This window comes from Mus pahari, chromosome 23 (genome assembly GCF_900095145.1).
Source record: "Mus pahari chromosome 23, PAHARI_EIJ_v1.1, whole genome shotgun sequence".
Taxonomy (NCBI): domain Eukaryota; kingdom Metazoa; phylum Chordata; class Mammalia; order Rodentia; family Muridae; genus Mus; species Mus pahari.
In genome coordinates this window covers 7,795,296-7,808,804 of record NC_034612.1, presented here as the reverse complement: position 1 = coordinate 7,808,804, position 13,509 = coordinate 7,795,296, and the positions used below count along the sequence as shown (strand labels likewise).

General features: G+C 51.7%; 1 protein-coding gene across 2 annotated transcripts in view; it reads right to left on the bottom strand.

Moving 5' to 3' along the window:
• Positions 1-13,509, bottom strand: part of Fbxo21 (F-box protein 21) — a 33,648-nt gene that overhangs the window by 19,187 nt on the left and 952 nt on the right. For both annotated transcript variants that reach the window (XM_021186683.1, XM_021186684.2), the window contains exons 2-7: positions 12,840-12,975; positions 10,977-11,071; positions 4,623-4,744; positions 1,990-2,136; positions 1,654-1,790; positions 233-369 (exon numbers count right to left, since the gene is read on the bottom strand). In XM_021186683.1, coding sequence (XP_021042342.1) covers positions 233-369; positions 1,654-1,790; positions 1,990-2,136; positions 4,623-4,744; positions 10,977-11,071; positions 12,840-12,975 — 774 coding nt within the window. The remainder of the gene's footprint in view (positions 1-232; positions 370-1,653; positions 1,791-1,989; positions 2,137-4,622; positions 4,745-10,976; positions 11,072-12,839; positions 12,976-13,509) is intronic.

Here is a 13,509-nt window from a genome sequence, read left to right as displayed (position 1 = left end):
GGGCCCAGTGTAACTCCAGCACACCACCACTGTCACCTGCCACGCAGGGCCCAGTGTAACTCCAGCACACCATCACTGTCACCTGCCACGCAGGGCCCAGTGTAACTCCAGCACACCATCGCTGTCAGAATCCTGACTCAATTCCCAGAAGCAGATACCTGCTCTGTCACACCCAATTTAATGCTAGACCCTGGTTCCTCAGCACCCATTAAACATAGCAGAGTCAGCTCACCCTTCTGCGCCTTGGCACCACCGCAGCAGGAAGTGGCTTGGGAAGTTGACAGGCTCTAGGGGAACCCCCAGCTGCCGGGCGATGGTCAGGTAGAGCAGAGACATGCTGATGGGGATTCCTGTTCTGCGGGTCAACACCTGAGGGAGGAAAGTGTCAGGTTCAGCCAGGAAGGCCAGGGGCTGGCAGCCCATGCTGGCTTCCAGAGCTGCACTGAGAGCAGGGACCAAATGCAGCCCAGTGGCTGTTTTCTGACAGCCGGCAGAAGGCTGTTTTTCCCCCTGCCCCTGAGACAGTCTCCTTACAGACCCAGGCTGGCCTCAAACTCTCCACTCCACGCCCTAAGCCTCCTGAGTGCTGGGCTTGTATGTGTGTGCCCCGGACACCTCCAATAGCTTGTTTTTGCCTTTTGTTTGTCTTTGCAGGGCTAGGCATGGAAGCTGAAGCCTCATGTACGCTGGGAAAGCATTCCACCACTTAGCAATCACACACACATGAATTTTCAAGTTTTTAAAATATTTAAAAACAGTACTATCTTGTGACATGAAAAATCACAGAAGCCAGGACTTCTGTGGTCCATGCTTATAATCCCAGCACTTGGGAGTCTGAGGCAGGAGGACAGAGTCCAAGACCAGCTTGGGCTACTGAGTGAGAGCCTATCTCAAAATAGGCAATGAAGCTGGCGTGGAATAGAAAGCCTCCTCCAAGACTCCAGCTGCCTGTGCCCTCTCACCCAGTGAGTCGGTACTGAGCACTCTGACCATACAGCCTGTGAACCTGGACTGACTGCCAGGCTTTTTGTAGGCAGTCTGCCAGCCTCCTCCTACCAGAAAGCAAGCATGTAAAAAGTATATGATAGGACAACAGAAACTCTAGGTTACAGAGAACAGGACAGACAAGAAAATGGACATCAGAGGTATCCCAGGCCACAGGAAGCCAGGCAACCGAGGCAGGTTTGTGCGGTTCAGCATTTATAATCATAGACTGAGCAAACTGAGCCACAGAGATGCCCGCTTCTTGGTACAGGGCTTGCCTACAAAAGCTGTCCTGTAGCGGATCTAACCCACAATACTGTCCCTGTGGTAGAGGAAAAACGGACTTTACTGAAACATGGAACAAACAACAACAGCCTTTGCCAGCAAGAGATGCACAGACAGCCCACCAGAGATGAGCCCATAGGCTGTATGGCTGCACACACAGTCGCCATTGTCTATCTGCAGGAGAGCCAGGGGCACAGCATCCCAGGCAGGTGGGGCATGCAAGGGCACAGAACCTCCATGCCCCGTTCTTTCCCAGCGTTAAGCCACACACGACCCCCAGCACTATCTGATTCTATGTGTGTGTGCACTTGCAGGGTTAGGCAATGCAGAGTGCCAGCCATGGGAGAGGGGAGCCTCATGTCTCCTCACTGCAGCCACACCTACCTGGTGCATGTAGAGGTTCAAGGCATTATAGTAGTCCATGCGGTTCCCTTTGAACTTCAGCTGGTCGTACAGGACATAGTTGATGGCATCCAGCACTTGGCTCTGAAGTTCTATCTCCATTATCATAGAGGACTCACCTGCAGCACAAAGATCTCCTCTGGGTCACAAGCATGAGCAACCACACCCCAAACACGCAGTGACTGATAAGAGCCTGGCAGGCAAGTGCCACCCAGCATTGGATGGAGCCAGAGTGGCATTAGTGCTTCCCATCGTGAGGTAACCAACCTGACCTCCCCCTCCCCCGCCAAGCCCGGCCCATCTCAGACAGTTCTGCACCTGCCCTGAAGGTCAGGCTGGGGTGGCGGCTGTTGATGCCTCGGAGGGTTTTGCACACAAGCTCCACGATGCTGTGGATCTGGGCCTGGATGTCTCTGAAGCTGATGTCGGAGAGCGGATTGCAGTACTGATCGATGTAAACGGCACCTGTGTGAAGAGTGCTGCGTCAGCATCCCTCGCCACCTGACAGCTAGCAGGGCGTTACTGACCCAGCACCCGTGCTGTGACTTCTCACACGGCACACCACCCCAACTCCTGTGATGTCAGGCATTGTGCCAACACGGTGAGGGGGAGGATCATACCCCGTCACCACAAAGCACTTCATACATCATTTAAGAAAACAAAACAAACCACTTCTTTTGGAGGTCATGATTCAGAGCGCAGAAATACACGTTCCCACATCCTCTTAGAAGGAGAGCCAAAGGCCACAAGAGTGCCCTCAGGCCATCGCTCTCCTCCACACTCCTGAGTTCAGAACCCAACCACAGGAAAGACTCACTGTGAGGCAATTCCTCCCAACTAAGCTGAATACAAGAGTGAGAGACAGACCATTCCAACCAATCACACCTTCTCATGGCTGAAGAGTCACAGACTGTAAAGACCGCGCCTCCTCAGGACAGAGAAGGAGCCCTTCTGGTCCACAGAATGGGGCCAGAGGCTCATCGCTGGCCTCAACCAACCTCACACCATGCCTAAACCAGCACTTGGTCGCAGCACATTTCTATTTGAAAGCCTTCCAGTTCCCTGTGAATTCAAGAGACTGTAGGCTCGCCTAGGATCTTGCTGCTCCTACCAACCCTCCAAGAAGCTGAAGGCAGTCGAGGGCAACTCGACACCCGGACTGGGCTGCAGGTCCTGTGCTGCCTGAGTGTGGGAGAGCTGGCCACGGGAGTCTAGTCAGGGTGAGGCTCTGGAGCCAGCACCATTGCCAGCCACTCAATGGCTTCTTCTGCCTAACTAGTTACTTGGGTGGACGGTGAAAACTGTCACCTTGCATTGGAAAATGGATTGACAATCGTTTATCTTTCATATATAATCGACAGAAAACAAAGACTGCCTCACTGTGCTGAACTCTTAAATAAGCTGAAGGCTGGTGCGACGGGACACACCTTTAATCCCAGCACTCAGGAGGCAGAGGCAGAGGCAGAGGCATCTCTGTCTTAGGCGCCAAGGCTACATAGTGGACTCTGCCTCAAACAAAAGAAACATCAAACACCTCAAAAGACAACCTAATTCCCAGCTCCAGCAAGTATATCAGCAGACGGGAGGAGGCTATGACTTTTTTCTCATTTTACTACAAGATTCTTCAGCTCCTTTGAGAGAAGAGAGCCTCACAGTTTGTGAGTTTCGGGGATCTTTACTCCAGGGCCTAGACCACAGCAGCCCTGCTCACAAGGGCTGGACACACCTAGCACTCCTAAGAAGACAAGCTGATGGTTAGGCTGTGTTCTGTCTAAAAACGACAAAACAAAACAAAAAGCAGAGAAATGCAATGGCTACTCTTAACACAGATGGGGTGTGACACCCTCTGTGGCTGTTGAGGCCAGTGACCTCTGCGGGGGTCAGCTGAAACTCTGAGAAGTGAACCTTGAGCTAAGGGCAGAGGGGACGAACGAGGAAGAGGGCGGAACGAGGAAGAGGGCGTCATCAGGAGGAAGTCAAGCCAAGCACACATCTCTAGACAGCAGCCAGGCAAAGGCCTGGATACAGCAGCAGGACTGTAGCACAGTGTGGAAAGGTGCATAATTAGGGGAGGGCCTAGGAACCAAGCAGCCACACAGAAAGTGCCAGGCCCCACAGTGACAGGGACTAAGCAGGTCAGGCAGGCTGGCTCACTGGAGGGCAGCAGGCAGTGACACCCAGGGAAAGCCAGGATCCCTCAGAGTCCAGCTGAGAGACTGGAGAACTGGAATAGGTAGGACGTGACCTAGAACATCAGAGGGGAAAGTCGCCCATCTGGTGACCCCCAGGAGCAGGGAGGGTGCATAAGCACACACTTCACAATCATTGCCTAGGAGGCCTTCTATCCAAGAATTAAAACAGGGTTTAAAAAGCCAAGTTATATTTTCTTACCGTTCCCCTAAGGACCCAGTCTCTCCTGTCACAGGGCAGGGGCCACCTCAATGCACCCCCCCCTTCCCTCCCACTTGAACTACACCTCCCCCAGGAGCTGCCTATCCTCACTAGTCTCTAACTGCTTCAGGGGACACAGGTAAATACGGGCAAGCTGACATCTGAAGTTACAACTTTGAACAGCGAGAACCAATCTCACTAGCCAAAGGTCAGTCTGCAGGCTCCTGTGTGCTTGTGCGCTGAGGTCAGAGGTCAACCTCAGCATCATTCTTGGAAGCGGTTCACCTTGTTTTTGCCAAGCTCACTGGCCGGGGAACTGCAAGAGTCCCCTGTCTCCCTCTGTCCAGTGCTAAGGTTACAAGTGTGTACCAAGCCTGGCTTTCCTCACTGAGTGCCCAGCCCTCACTGTCACTTGGAGCGCTGTCTGCCTCTTCTGAAGCCCACTAGCACGGCTTTCTTTTCTCTTCTGTCTGGAGGGACAGCTGCTGCGGGCTCCTAAGGGCTGCTCAGCCGCAGAGCCCCCAGCCACCCATCGGCAGGCAGCAGGCGGGCAGGCCTACCTTCGAGATAGGACTCGTAGTCGTCGGGCTGCTGCAGGAACGCCTTGAGGTTGTTGAGGATTTTCTGCTGCCGCAGGTAGTAGAGAATTTTCTTTGCGTAGTATTTCCAGGTCAAAGCTTTCCTGGAAAGCAAGCAATCAGACAAGCCACTAAGAACCTCAGTTGCCCAGCGTCCCCTCACGTCCCATACTGCATTTTACAGGATGAACACAACTGACGCACACCTGCCCTTGACTGGACTGTCCACCGGCACACAGACATCCGCACCCTCCGCATCTCTGGAGAAAGGCAACCTGGGAAGTGAGTGCACTGTGCCGGTCCCAGGTCCCTGGCCTACTTCCCACCCTCAGGAGTCCTTCTAGCCCCACAGCTTCAGGGCATCCACACTGACCACCCTCCTAGAAGAACGCCAACCTACACCCTCAACTGTTACTCCGCACTGCCTGGAGAACTGGGGCATCACAGGCCTTCTTCCTCTGCAGCACCTCTCTTGAGACACAGTGAGCCGTCAGCCTGTAAGGGTCAGGACTCTGGCCCCCCTCCCAACACCCTCTCATGAGTATCTGTCACCAACTTGGCAAGCTGGTCCAGCCTCTGTGGGTGTCTAGCTCCCCTCCTCTTGCCTGGCTGGCTCCTGCTTCTACACTCTCCCTTCTCATCCTTTGACACAGCAGTCCAAGGTCCCAGTGATGCGCTCCTCCACAGAGGCAAGGCTCTGCCTCAGTTCTCCACTGTTTCCTCCTCCTCACACTCAAAGCCCGCCTTCTAGTCAGAAGGTAATGTCCTTCTGCCACACCCCCTTGCCTCTACATCTCAGTTCCACCTTCTGCTGCAGCCCCATACCTGGCTGTGTCACATGGCATTTTTATTCCTCAGTGGAATGTTCCTTGCCCAGAAGGCCACCTGCAGTCTGTTCAGAGCCTGAGTCAGGCCTCCCCATCCTACCTTAAAGCTGCCCCACAAGCCCTCACACTCTAATTCACATGCATTCCCCCTTAGGCGTCCCATTGCTGCCTAGGAGCGTGTGAAGGCAGAGATTTGGGGCTGTTCTCGGTGGTTATCTCCGGTGCTCACAGTAACACCCACTGCACTGAGGACGCGCAGAAACTCATGCACAGAGCACATCAGGTCTCCCAAGCACAAGGTCCTCAAGTGGGAGGCGGGATTACCATGTGTGGTACCCTCTAAGAAGCAGTAAAAACCTCTCCATCAACAGAGGGTTAATGACAGTCCACAGAGCTCTCTTCCACCTGATCTTTAACGTGTTGCAAAGTCCTCTTCAACAAACAAAAGAAGCAAACACCATATCCGCCGCTCAGACTCTGGGACATCATGCCAGTCACACTTATGCCTCTGTGGCCGTTTCCTGCATCTCTCTGGAGCAGTGGCTCTCAACCCTCATGTTGTGGTTATCCCTAACCATAAAATTACTTTTATTGTTACTTCATAACTGTTATTTTGCTACTGTTATGAATTGTATTACAATGATCTGATGTAAAGGTTACCTGATATGTGACCCCTATGACAGTTTTATTTGAAGTCCAAAGGGGTCATTCTACCCCCAGGTTGAGAACCACTGCTCCAGTGTGACCACCAACACATGCTCTAAACTGTTCAGGGGCCCCTCTCTGTTTCCCCACTCTAAGGGCAACTTCCCATCATTTGAAATACATTCACATTGCCCTGAATTTCTTATTAGAAGGTAGATGGAGAGGCTGGCAAGAAAGGTACAAAGCCTGAGTTTTGATCACCACAATCCACACTGGTAGGAAAATAAAAGCCAATTGCTATGCGCTATCCTTTGACCACCTCATGCACAGGGCACGAAGAGTGCTGAGTATACACTCATGAAAAAGACAAACAATAACACAAAATAAATAGGCTGGACAGGCTCCATGAGATTTAGATGCCAGGTATGTGGCTAGCTACGACCCAAGGAGGTGGTGAAGCCTTCCATCAAAAGCCATCTGTGGGTGCAGAGCCGTGGTAGATGCATGCTCCCTCCAGTCCTCTAGTCCCAGCACCACAAGAAACAAAGGCCTGTGTCTATGATCCTCTCAGGAGGCAGAGGCAGAGAGGGGCTACAAGCGAGGCCACCCTGGACCACACGGTGAGACTGACTGCCGTAAGAAAAAAGAGAAAAGGTCGGATGGAGGTGATGGCAAGGCCTGGCTGTGCCCTTCTCTGAGACCAGCGGCCACCGCTGCTCACTGCTCAGCTCTAACTCCTCAGAGGTGTCTAACTGAAGCAGCCCTGCCAAATTAATCAGTGAGGCTGGTTTCGAGCTCCCCCTGCATCCTTCAGTTTCCTGATGGTAAGAGACACAGCAAAAACAAGAAAGAAGTGCTCAGATTATCCCTTTTGCTCATTTTTTCAATGATGAGTCCTGATTCTCCTTCAAAGACCGAGTAATGGTCTCGAAGACTGTCTGCTGCACCCTGCCACACCTTTAGCCCACGGAGGCCCCACACTGAAGTGAGGGGCTGACAGCAGTCTTGCTGACTTGGCTCTAAAGTGGCAAGAAGCTCTGGGCTCATCTTGTACATTTCTGACACAGGCCTGAGAAGCAGCCATGTCTCCATGAGCCTGGCCTGCACTGGGGAAGCAATAGCTGAAGGCAGCAGTCTGCAAGTGGGACGGCCATGTCTACTCGGCTGGTCATAGGTTCACACTGACACTGTCAATTCAAATTCAGAGGTAAAAGCTTTGACCTTCTTTTGCCTCTTGTATGTATCTGTACTCCTGACAACTCTGCCCCTCACAACATGAGCTAACAGGATGGCCACTCACTCACTGGCTTCACTACACACTTTCATCTTACACATGGCCTGGCCACAGTGTAAGGGGCAGTCGTCCTGTGATTTGCCCAAGTATGAAAGCTGATCTTCCCACAGTCACCGCTCAATTCCCGTTCTTATTAAAGATAAGTTTAGGTTTGTTATTGCGTGGACAAGTGTGTGAGCGTGTATGTGTGTGTGTGTGTGCGCGCGTGTGTGTATATGGGATTGTCAGAAGACAACTTGCAGGATCCACTGTGTGGATGCCAGGGATGGGACTCAGGCCCTCAGGCTTGGCAGCAAGCATCTTCATGTGTTGAGCCAGCTCAGTGTTCTTACAGCTAGTGACTCTCGACAGGGCTCCTGCCCTAACCACACACAGAGCACTGTCTCCTGGGCAGGCTGCATTTGCATTCAGGAGATCAAGTTAAATACATTTAGTGCTCACTGGTAGGCTTGAGTCAGATTACCTCTGTGGTTTTGAGTTTTAAACTCCATTTCTAGCAGACCTGTCAGAAAGAGCCCAAAGTCTGCTTTCTTCCAAGTTGACAAGTTTGTCTTTAGCCTTTAGACTTGGAAGTCAATTCAGCTGGATATAAAAATCATTGGCTGGCATTTTCTTTACATCTTGGAGTACCTTTTTCCTCTGGCAGAAAGTGCTGGTGTTGAAGTCTGAGGATACAGTCATTCTTTTGCATACAAGTAACTTCATCTGTTTTGCCTGGATACCCAAAGGCCCTTTCTGATTCTAAAATCCAGTAACTTTTTTACAAGTGTCTCACTAGGCACTGGCCACTCAAGCCACTTTCTCAGGCACAACACAAGCTCTTTAACCCACTTTGGCAAACTATTCCTACAGGCTGTGCCTTTTGCAGACCACAGAGAACAGACAGCCCAGGTGCAGATATCACAAACTCAGAGAGGGACACTTGAGTATCTGCAGAAACTGCTCGCTCCCCGCTCTATATGCAAACAGGGTTACCGTGCAGACTGGCCACTCCAAACATTCGAAGAGGCACAACATCCCCTGCCGTCACACACGAGTCCCACCAAGGGCAGTGCTGTTTCAACCTTGTTTTGAGCTACTGACACAGACTTTCCAGGCTATACATTTTCAGTTTTTCTGATGACCTAACTAGTCCGAGAATTGAACATTCCTCGAGGGGAGAGTGAATCCCAAGGTGTTTCCCACGATGGCCAATGGGCCAGGCAGAGTCACTCCCCCTTTTCCTGTCATGGCTTCCCAGCTGGCCTGGCAGCCAGGGTTACAGTGCCGGCTGCTCACTCTCCATAAGTATGTTCTGAGTGGAAGGCTGACTTGCTGGACTGCAGCTGTGTACCCTGTTCCAGGCAGCACTCCCTACTCATCGGCTTCTCCCCTCTCTTACTGGGCTCCTCCCCTCCATCCCTCTGCCCAGGGCTGTTTCCACAGAGCACTGGTTAGGTCACAAGCCCCTCCCAGTCTGCCCCACTATCTCACAGTGCACACCTACCGCGACACTTAAACACGTTTCCCCCTGGCTCTTCTTGTACATTACTTTTCTGTCCTTATTCTATGACAGCATTACCCAGTTGGAGAAACAACTGAACACAATAAAGGCCTTCTCAGTCTACTTTGGTTGCCTCTTTATGTCTCCTTTGGGGAAAACCAACAACTTTGTGATAGATACGTCTTTGCACATTTTTCAACGCACTGCAACACTCTGACCTAGGAAACATTCCCAACCCACAGGGCCAAGAACGGAAGCCGAGAGTAGACACTGTAGCCAGTGCCAGCGCTGTCCACCAGCCAGGGAGACCCAGGAAGACAGAGGGTAACTGTTTCCTAAGGGACCCCCCCATTATCAGCCCACTGGGACAGACCTATTGGGGTAACGCTGAGAAAAGCAGAGAAGGGTCTGCTTCTCACACAGCCCCTATTTTGTCAAACAGGAATCCCTCTCCACCTTATCATGTAGTTAGGAGAAAACAAGCCAGAGCAGGTCACTATCAAAAACCACACAGCTGGGGCCAGACAGACGGCTCAGCAGTTAAGAGCACTGGCTACTCTTCCAGAGGACCTGGGTTCAATTCCCACCATCCACATGGCGTCCCATAACTGTAACTCAATATCCAGGAGATCTGACACACACATGCAGGTTCAATACCAATGAACATGAAACAAACAAACAAGCAGGTGAGGCCAAGAGTTCAGGGCCAGAGTGATCACTTGGCCCTGGCTTTGACATTCAACAGTACACAAGCAAGGTCACGGGGCTGGAGTTGGGAAAGGTCAACATAAAAGCAGAGAGTGGGAAAGACAGGGAAAGAGTGCAAATAAGAAAAAAAGTTCACCTCCAACAAACCGCACCGCACACATGCCGTGCCTAACGGCCATTACAAGCCCACACGACACTGTCAGTGCACACTCCAGTGTACATATAAACCTACACACAGGCGCTGAATGGTGGCACTTCACCTCTTCCCAAACCCCCTCTCCCACGAAACACTGTCCCCAGGTCTGAACATTCATCTTTATCTCCAACTTTTAGAATAGAAGGTCTCTCCCACAGGAGGTTAGGCTGCAAGGCGAGTCACCAGTGTACTGAAAATTAAGCTTTTCAGCAGAAAATAGAAAACATACCCATTCTAAACAACAGTAAGCCATAAGGGGTCATTTTTATGTTAAGCGATGTGTCCACGGCTGCCCCTAGAAGGTCGAAAGAGGGTTCAGAGCCTGTGGCACTGATGTTATTGGCGCTGGGATCCACCTAACGTGAGTGCTGGGAACTGAAGTCAGGTCCTACAACCAAGCGGAGCAGTTCATACTGAGCTGTCTGACTCTCTAACCCGCAAGGGGCTCTTCTTAATCAGGAGTGTGTCTGTGGAGAACACAGGCTCACCCTCCCCTGCCCCTTAAACTGGCCCCCCATCACTAAGTGCATGTAGGGAGTACCTATTTAAAGAAAAGAGGTCTTCCCGTGCTCAGTAAAACCACTCGTGAGCGTACAGGGAGGCCCACGGTCAATCAAAGGTCTCATTCCTCACTAGTCGTACGCCTAACTAAAGACAATCTCTCGCTGGAGTTTGGTACTCTCCGTGTGCTTAAGCTGGTGGCCATTAAGGCCAGCACTAGAATGGCTGTCTCGTGACATGGGAGCTCAGATTTGGGTCTTCACTGACTGTCTCCCCTGCTCTTGACATTTTGTTTTCAAAAGACTGTATTGAGACCAGATCTCACTCTGTATCCCAGGGTGTTCTGAAACTCATGGTGCAGCTCAAAGCTGCTGCTTCTCCTGCCTCTACCTCCTGAGCACTGGGACTTCAGGGGTGAGCCCGTGCATGGCTTCCTGGGTATTTCTAAGCCGAGCTCTGCTGGTTGAGTCCATGGGTGAGGAACTCAACTGTCCACCCCGAGAGCATGCATACACAAAGCTTTTCAGAGCATAACTGTGGCATAACATAAAGTATCTGGAAACACTGTGGCGCGCGCGCGCGCACACACACACACACACACACACACACACACACACACACACACCACAGCAATTCCCTCTGCAGTTATTTCAGTGGCGACCCCAGGGAAGCTGTGGCTTACCTTCCTTCCATGTTTAGGATACACACCAGCTCATCCTCAAAAAAGATCTCTGGGCCCTCAAGGTTTTCAATGTCACTGAAGCCGTTACAGGGGACCTGTGGAGAAGACACACACAGGAGGCCTCCATCATGAGTTAGCACGGCTGACCCGGCAGACACACAGCTGAGAGTCCCAAGGGAGGGAGGCCACACATGGAGCAGACAGCAGTTCTTACACACAGCCTCCTAGGGCTTCCAGGGCAGAAAGCAACCAACATGGCAGCCACAGCACATTCAGACCCTGGTACCCGCAGCTACAGCCTCACACGCACACAGTCCGAGTTTCCGAGCCCTCTGAGGAGATAGATGTGTGTTAAGTGGGTGGTGGTACGTGTGCTGAAGTGGTGGTGCATTAAGACTCCTGGGTTAAAGTCCTGGGATTCTCCCCAGTTTCCCTCTTGAAAGCAGCCAGTGTTTCAGGTTGATTTGTGTGCACATGCAGAAAACAAGAAAACCAGTGTGCTGAGTCAAATTGATCACCCATCTATGCACCCACCTCTAAGTGTGCCCCTGCTGCGTTCAAAGTCCACCACACATTCTAATTAAGTAAGCAGTGACACAGGGAAAGGGGGGAGGGGGAGAGTTCACCAATCCATCATTATTAGAGAAAAGCACACATAACCACAGGTGGATCCCAAGGAGAGCCTGGGAACCAGTGGCCTGTGACTAACTATATCCTACATGCCCCGCACCAAAACACCTGCGTGTGCATACATGGAAGCCAGGACCGAACACTTGTTATTACAGACTGGCTGGGGCACTGTTCCAGACTGAACCAAACCTTGGTTCATTCTGCCATTGACGGGCATTCCTATAAACAAATTGGGGGATGTCTACTTGTAGTTCCCGTAGGGGACTGAGTTAAAAATGTGTTCGAAGTTCAGATCTGCCCTTTCAAACCTTGAAACACCTTGAAAACGCTGTTCATAAACTCCTCTAATGGCAGAGTGGGAGATCAGAACGAACCTTTGGAAAATAACCTTCACCGACCTAGAAGAACGAAACAAGCACTGCCAGCTACTAACAATCTGCAGGGACAGGAAATACGAGAGGGGACAATTCCCTAGCCCTACAAAAAGTAGTGAAGGGAACGGACACCGATTTCCATGGGACAGCCTGGACAAGGGAGAAACAACGACTAACTCCGAACCTGAAAAGAAACGCACACCTCAGCCCTTACAGAAAAGCTTGAGGGTGCCTCCTGGGAATCGCAGCCCTCCAGAGGCTAGACCGGGAGTTCAAGGCCAGCCTGGGCCGCATAGGCATAGTGAAACTCCTCTCTTGGAACAAAGAGCCACAGTGATAACAAAAATGCTCAACTGCTAGGGGCAGCTACGGGCAGCTGTTAACCTTGGTTCCTTAATAAGGCAGTTCCCTGCCCGGCTTTACTTCTGCCGCCTTCCTGGGAAACAGGCTCCAAGAGGCTGACAGTGTACAAGGCGCGTTAACAGTCTCAAAGAGAAATAAGGCCTATCTGGACCTAGCAGACACCGCCCTATGTCCCTCTCCACTCCTCAACACCCCACTCCCTCTGGCTTTAAAAAAGTAAGGCTAGCAGGGACAAATGGCTCCGTGTTGTTGGACGGGAGGAGAGGGGACACAATGACTCTTATAAGCATTGTAAGCCAAGGGATTGTGTGAGCACTGAAAAGGGAAATAGGAAGAAGAGCTGAAAAGCTACGGCAGGCGCACATGAACGAACGAGCGTGTGCGAACACACACACACACACACACACACACACACACGAGAGAGAGAGAGAGAGAGAGAGAGAGAGAGAGAGAGAGAGAGAGAGAACACGCACGCATGACCAAGCCTGATGCTTACGTGCTCTGAGAAGAACCGTTTGGAGAAGGAGGCTACAATCTTCCGGGCTTCTAACCCAGCTTTCTGCCGAACTTTATATTCCTCTAACCAATTGACGTAGTCGGTCGGGCTGTAGTGCTTCATCAGGGAGGGCCACCTATAAGAGGGGGAGAGAAAACACCCTTTCTCAGCTCCGCAGAGACTGGAAAAAAAAAAAAACAAAAAAAACCACGGAGGAGTCTGCGGGCAAGGAAGGGGGGGGAACCTGGCAGAAGCTCTAGTTGCCATAATCATAGCTTATGCATGCATTCCCTTACTACTCGGATGCAGTGACCTTGGCGTGGCGACACACGAAGGCAGCGTTTCTACCATCAGTAGCCGCCCGCCCTCCCCCTCCGCCCCCCAATCTCTGCGCTGGCCACAATCACAGCGATGCTAACGGTTCCCGTGGATGGCGCGCCTCCCTTAGCACCAGGCCCGGCAACCCCGGGGCCCGCATCTCATCTCATTTGATTCCCCACTTTGCAAAAAAAAAAAAAAAAAAAAAAAAAAAAAAAAGAGAGAGAGAGAGAGAGAGAAGAAAGAAGAAGAATGTCCTGGAGAAGGGAGGTGGACCGACATCACCCCCTCCACCCCCAAGGTCACGAGCTGGACTGGCAGGTCCGATGCCGGCATCCTAACGATGCGAGCG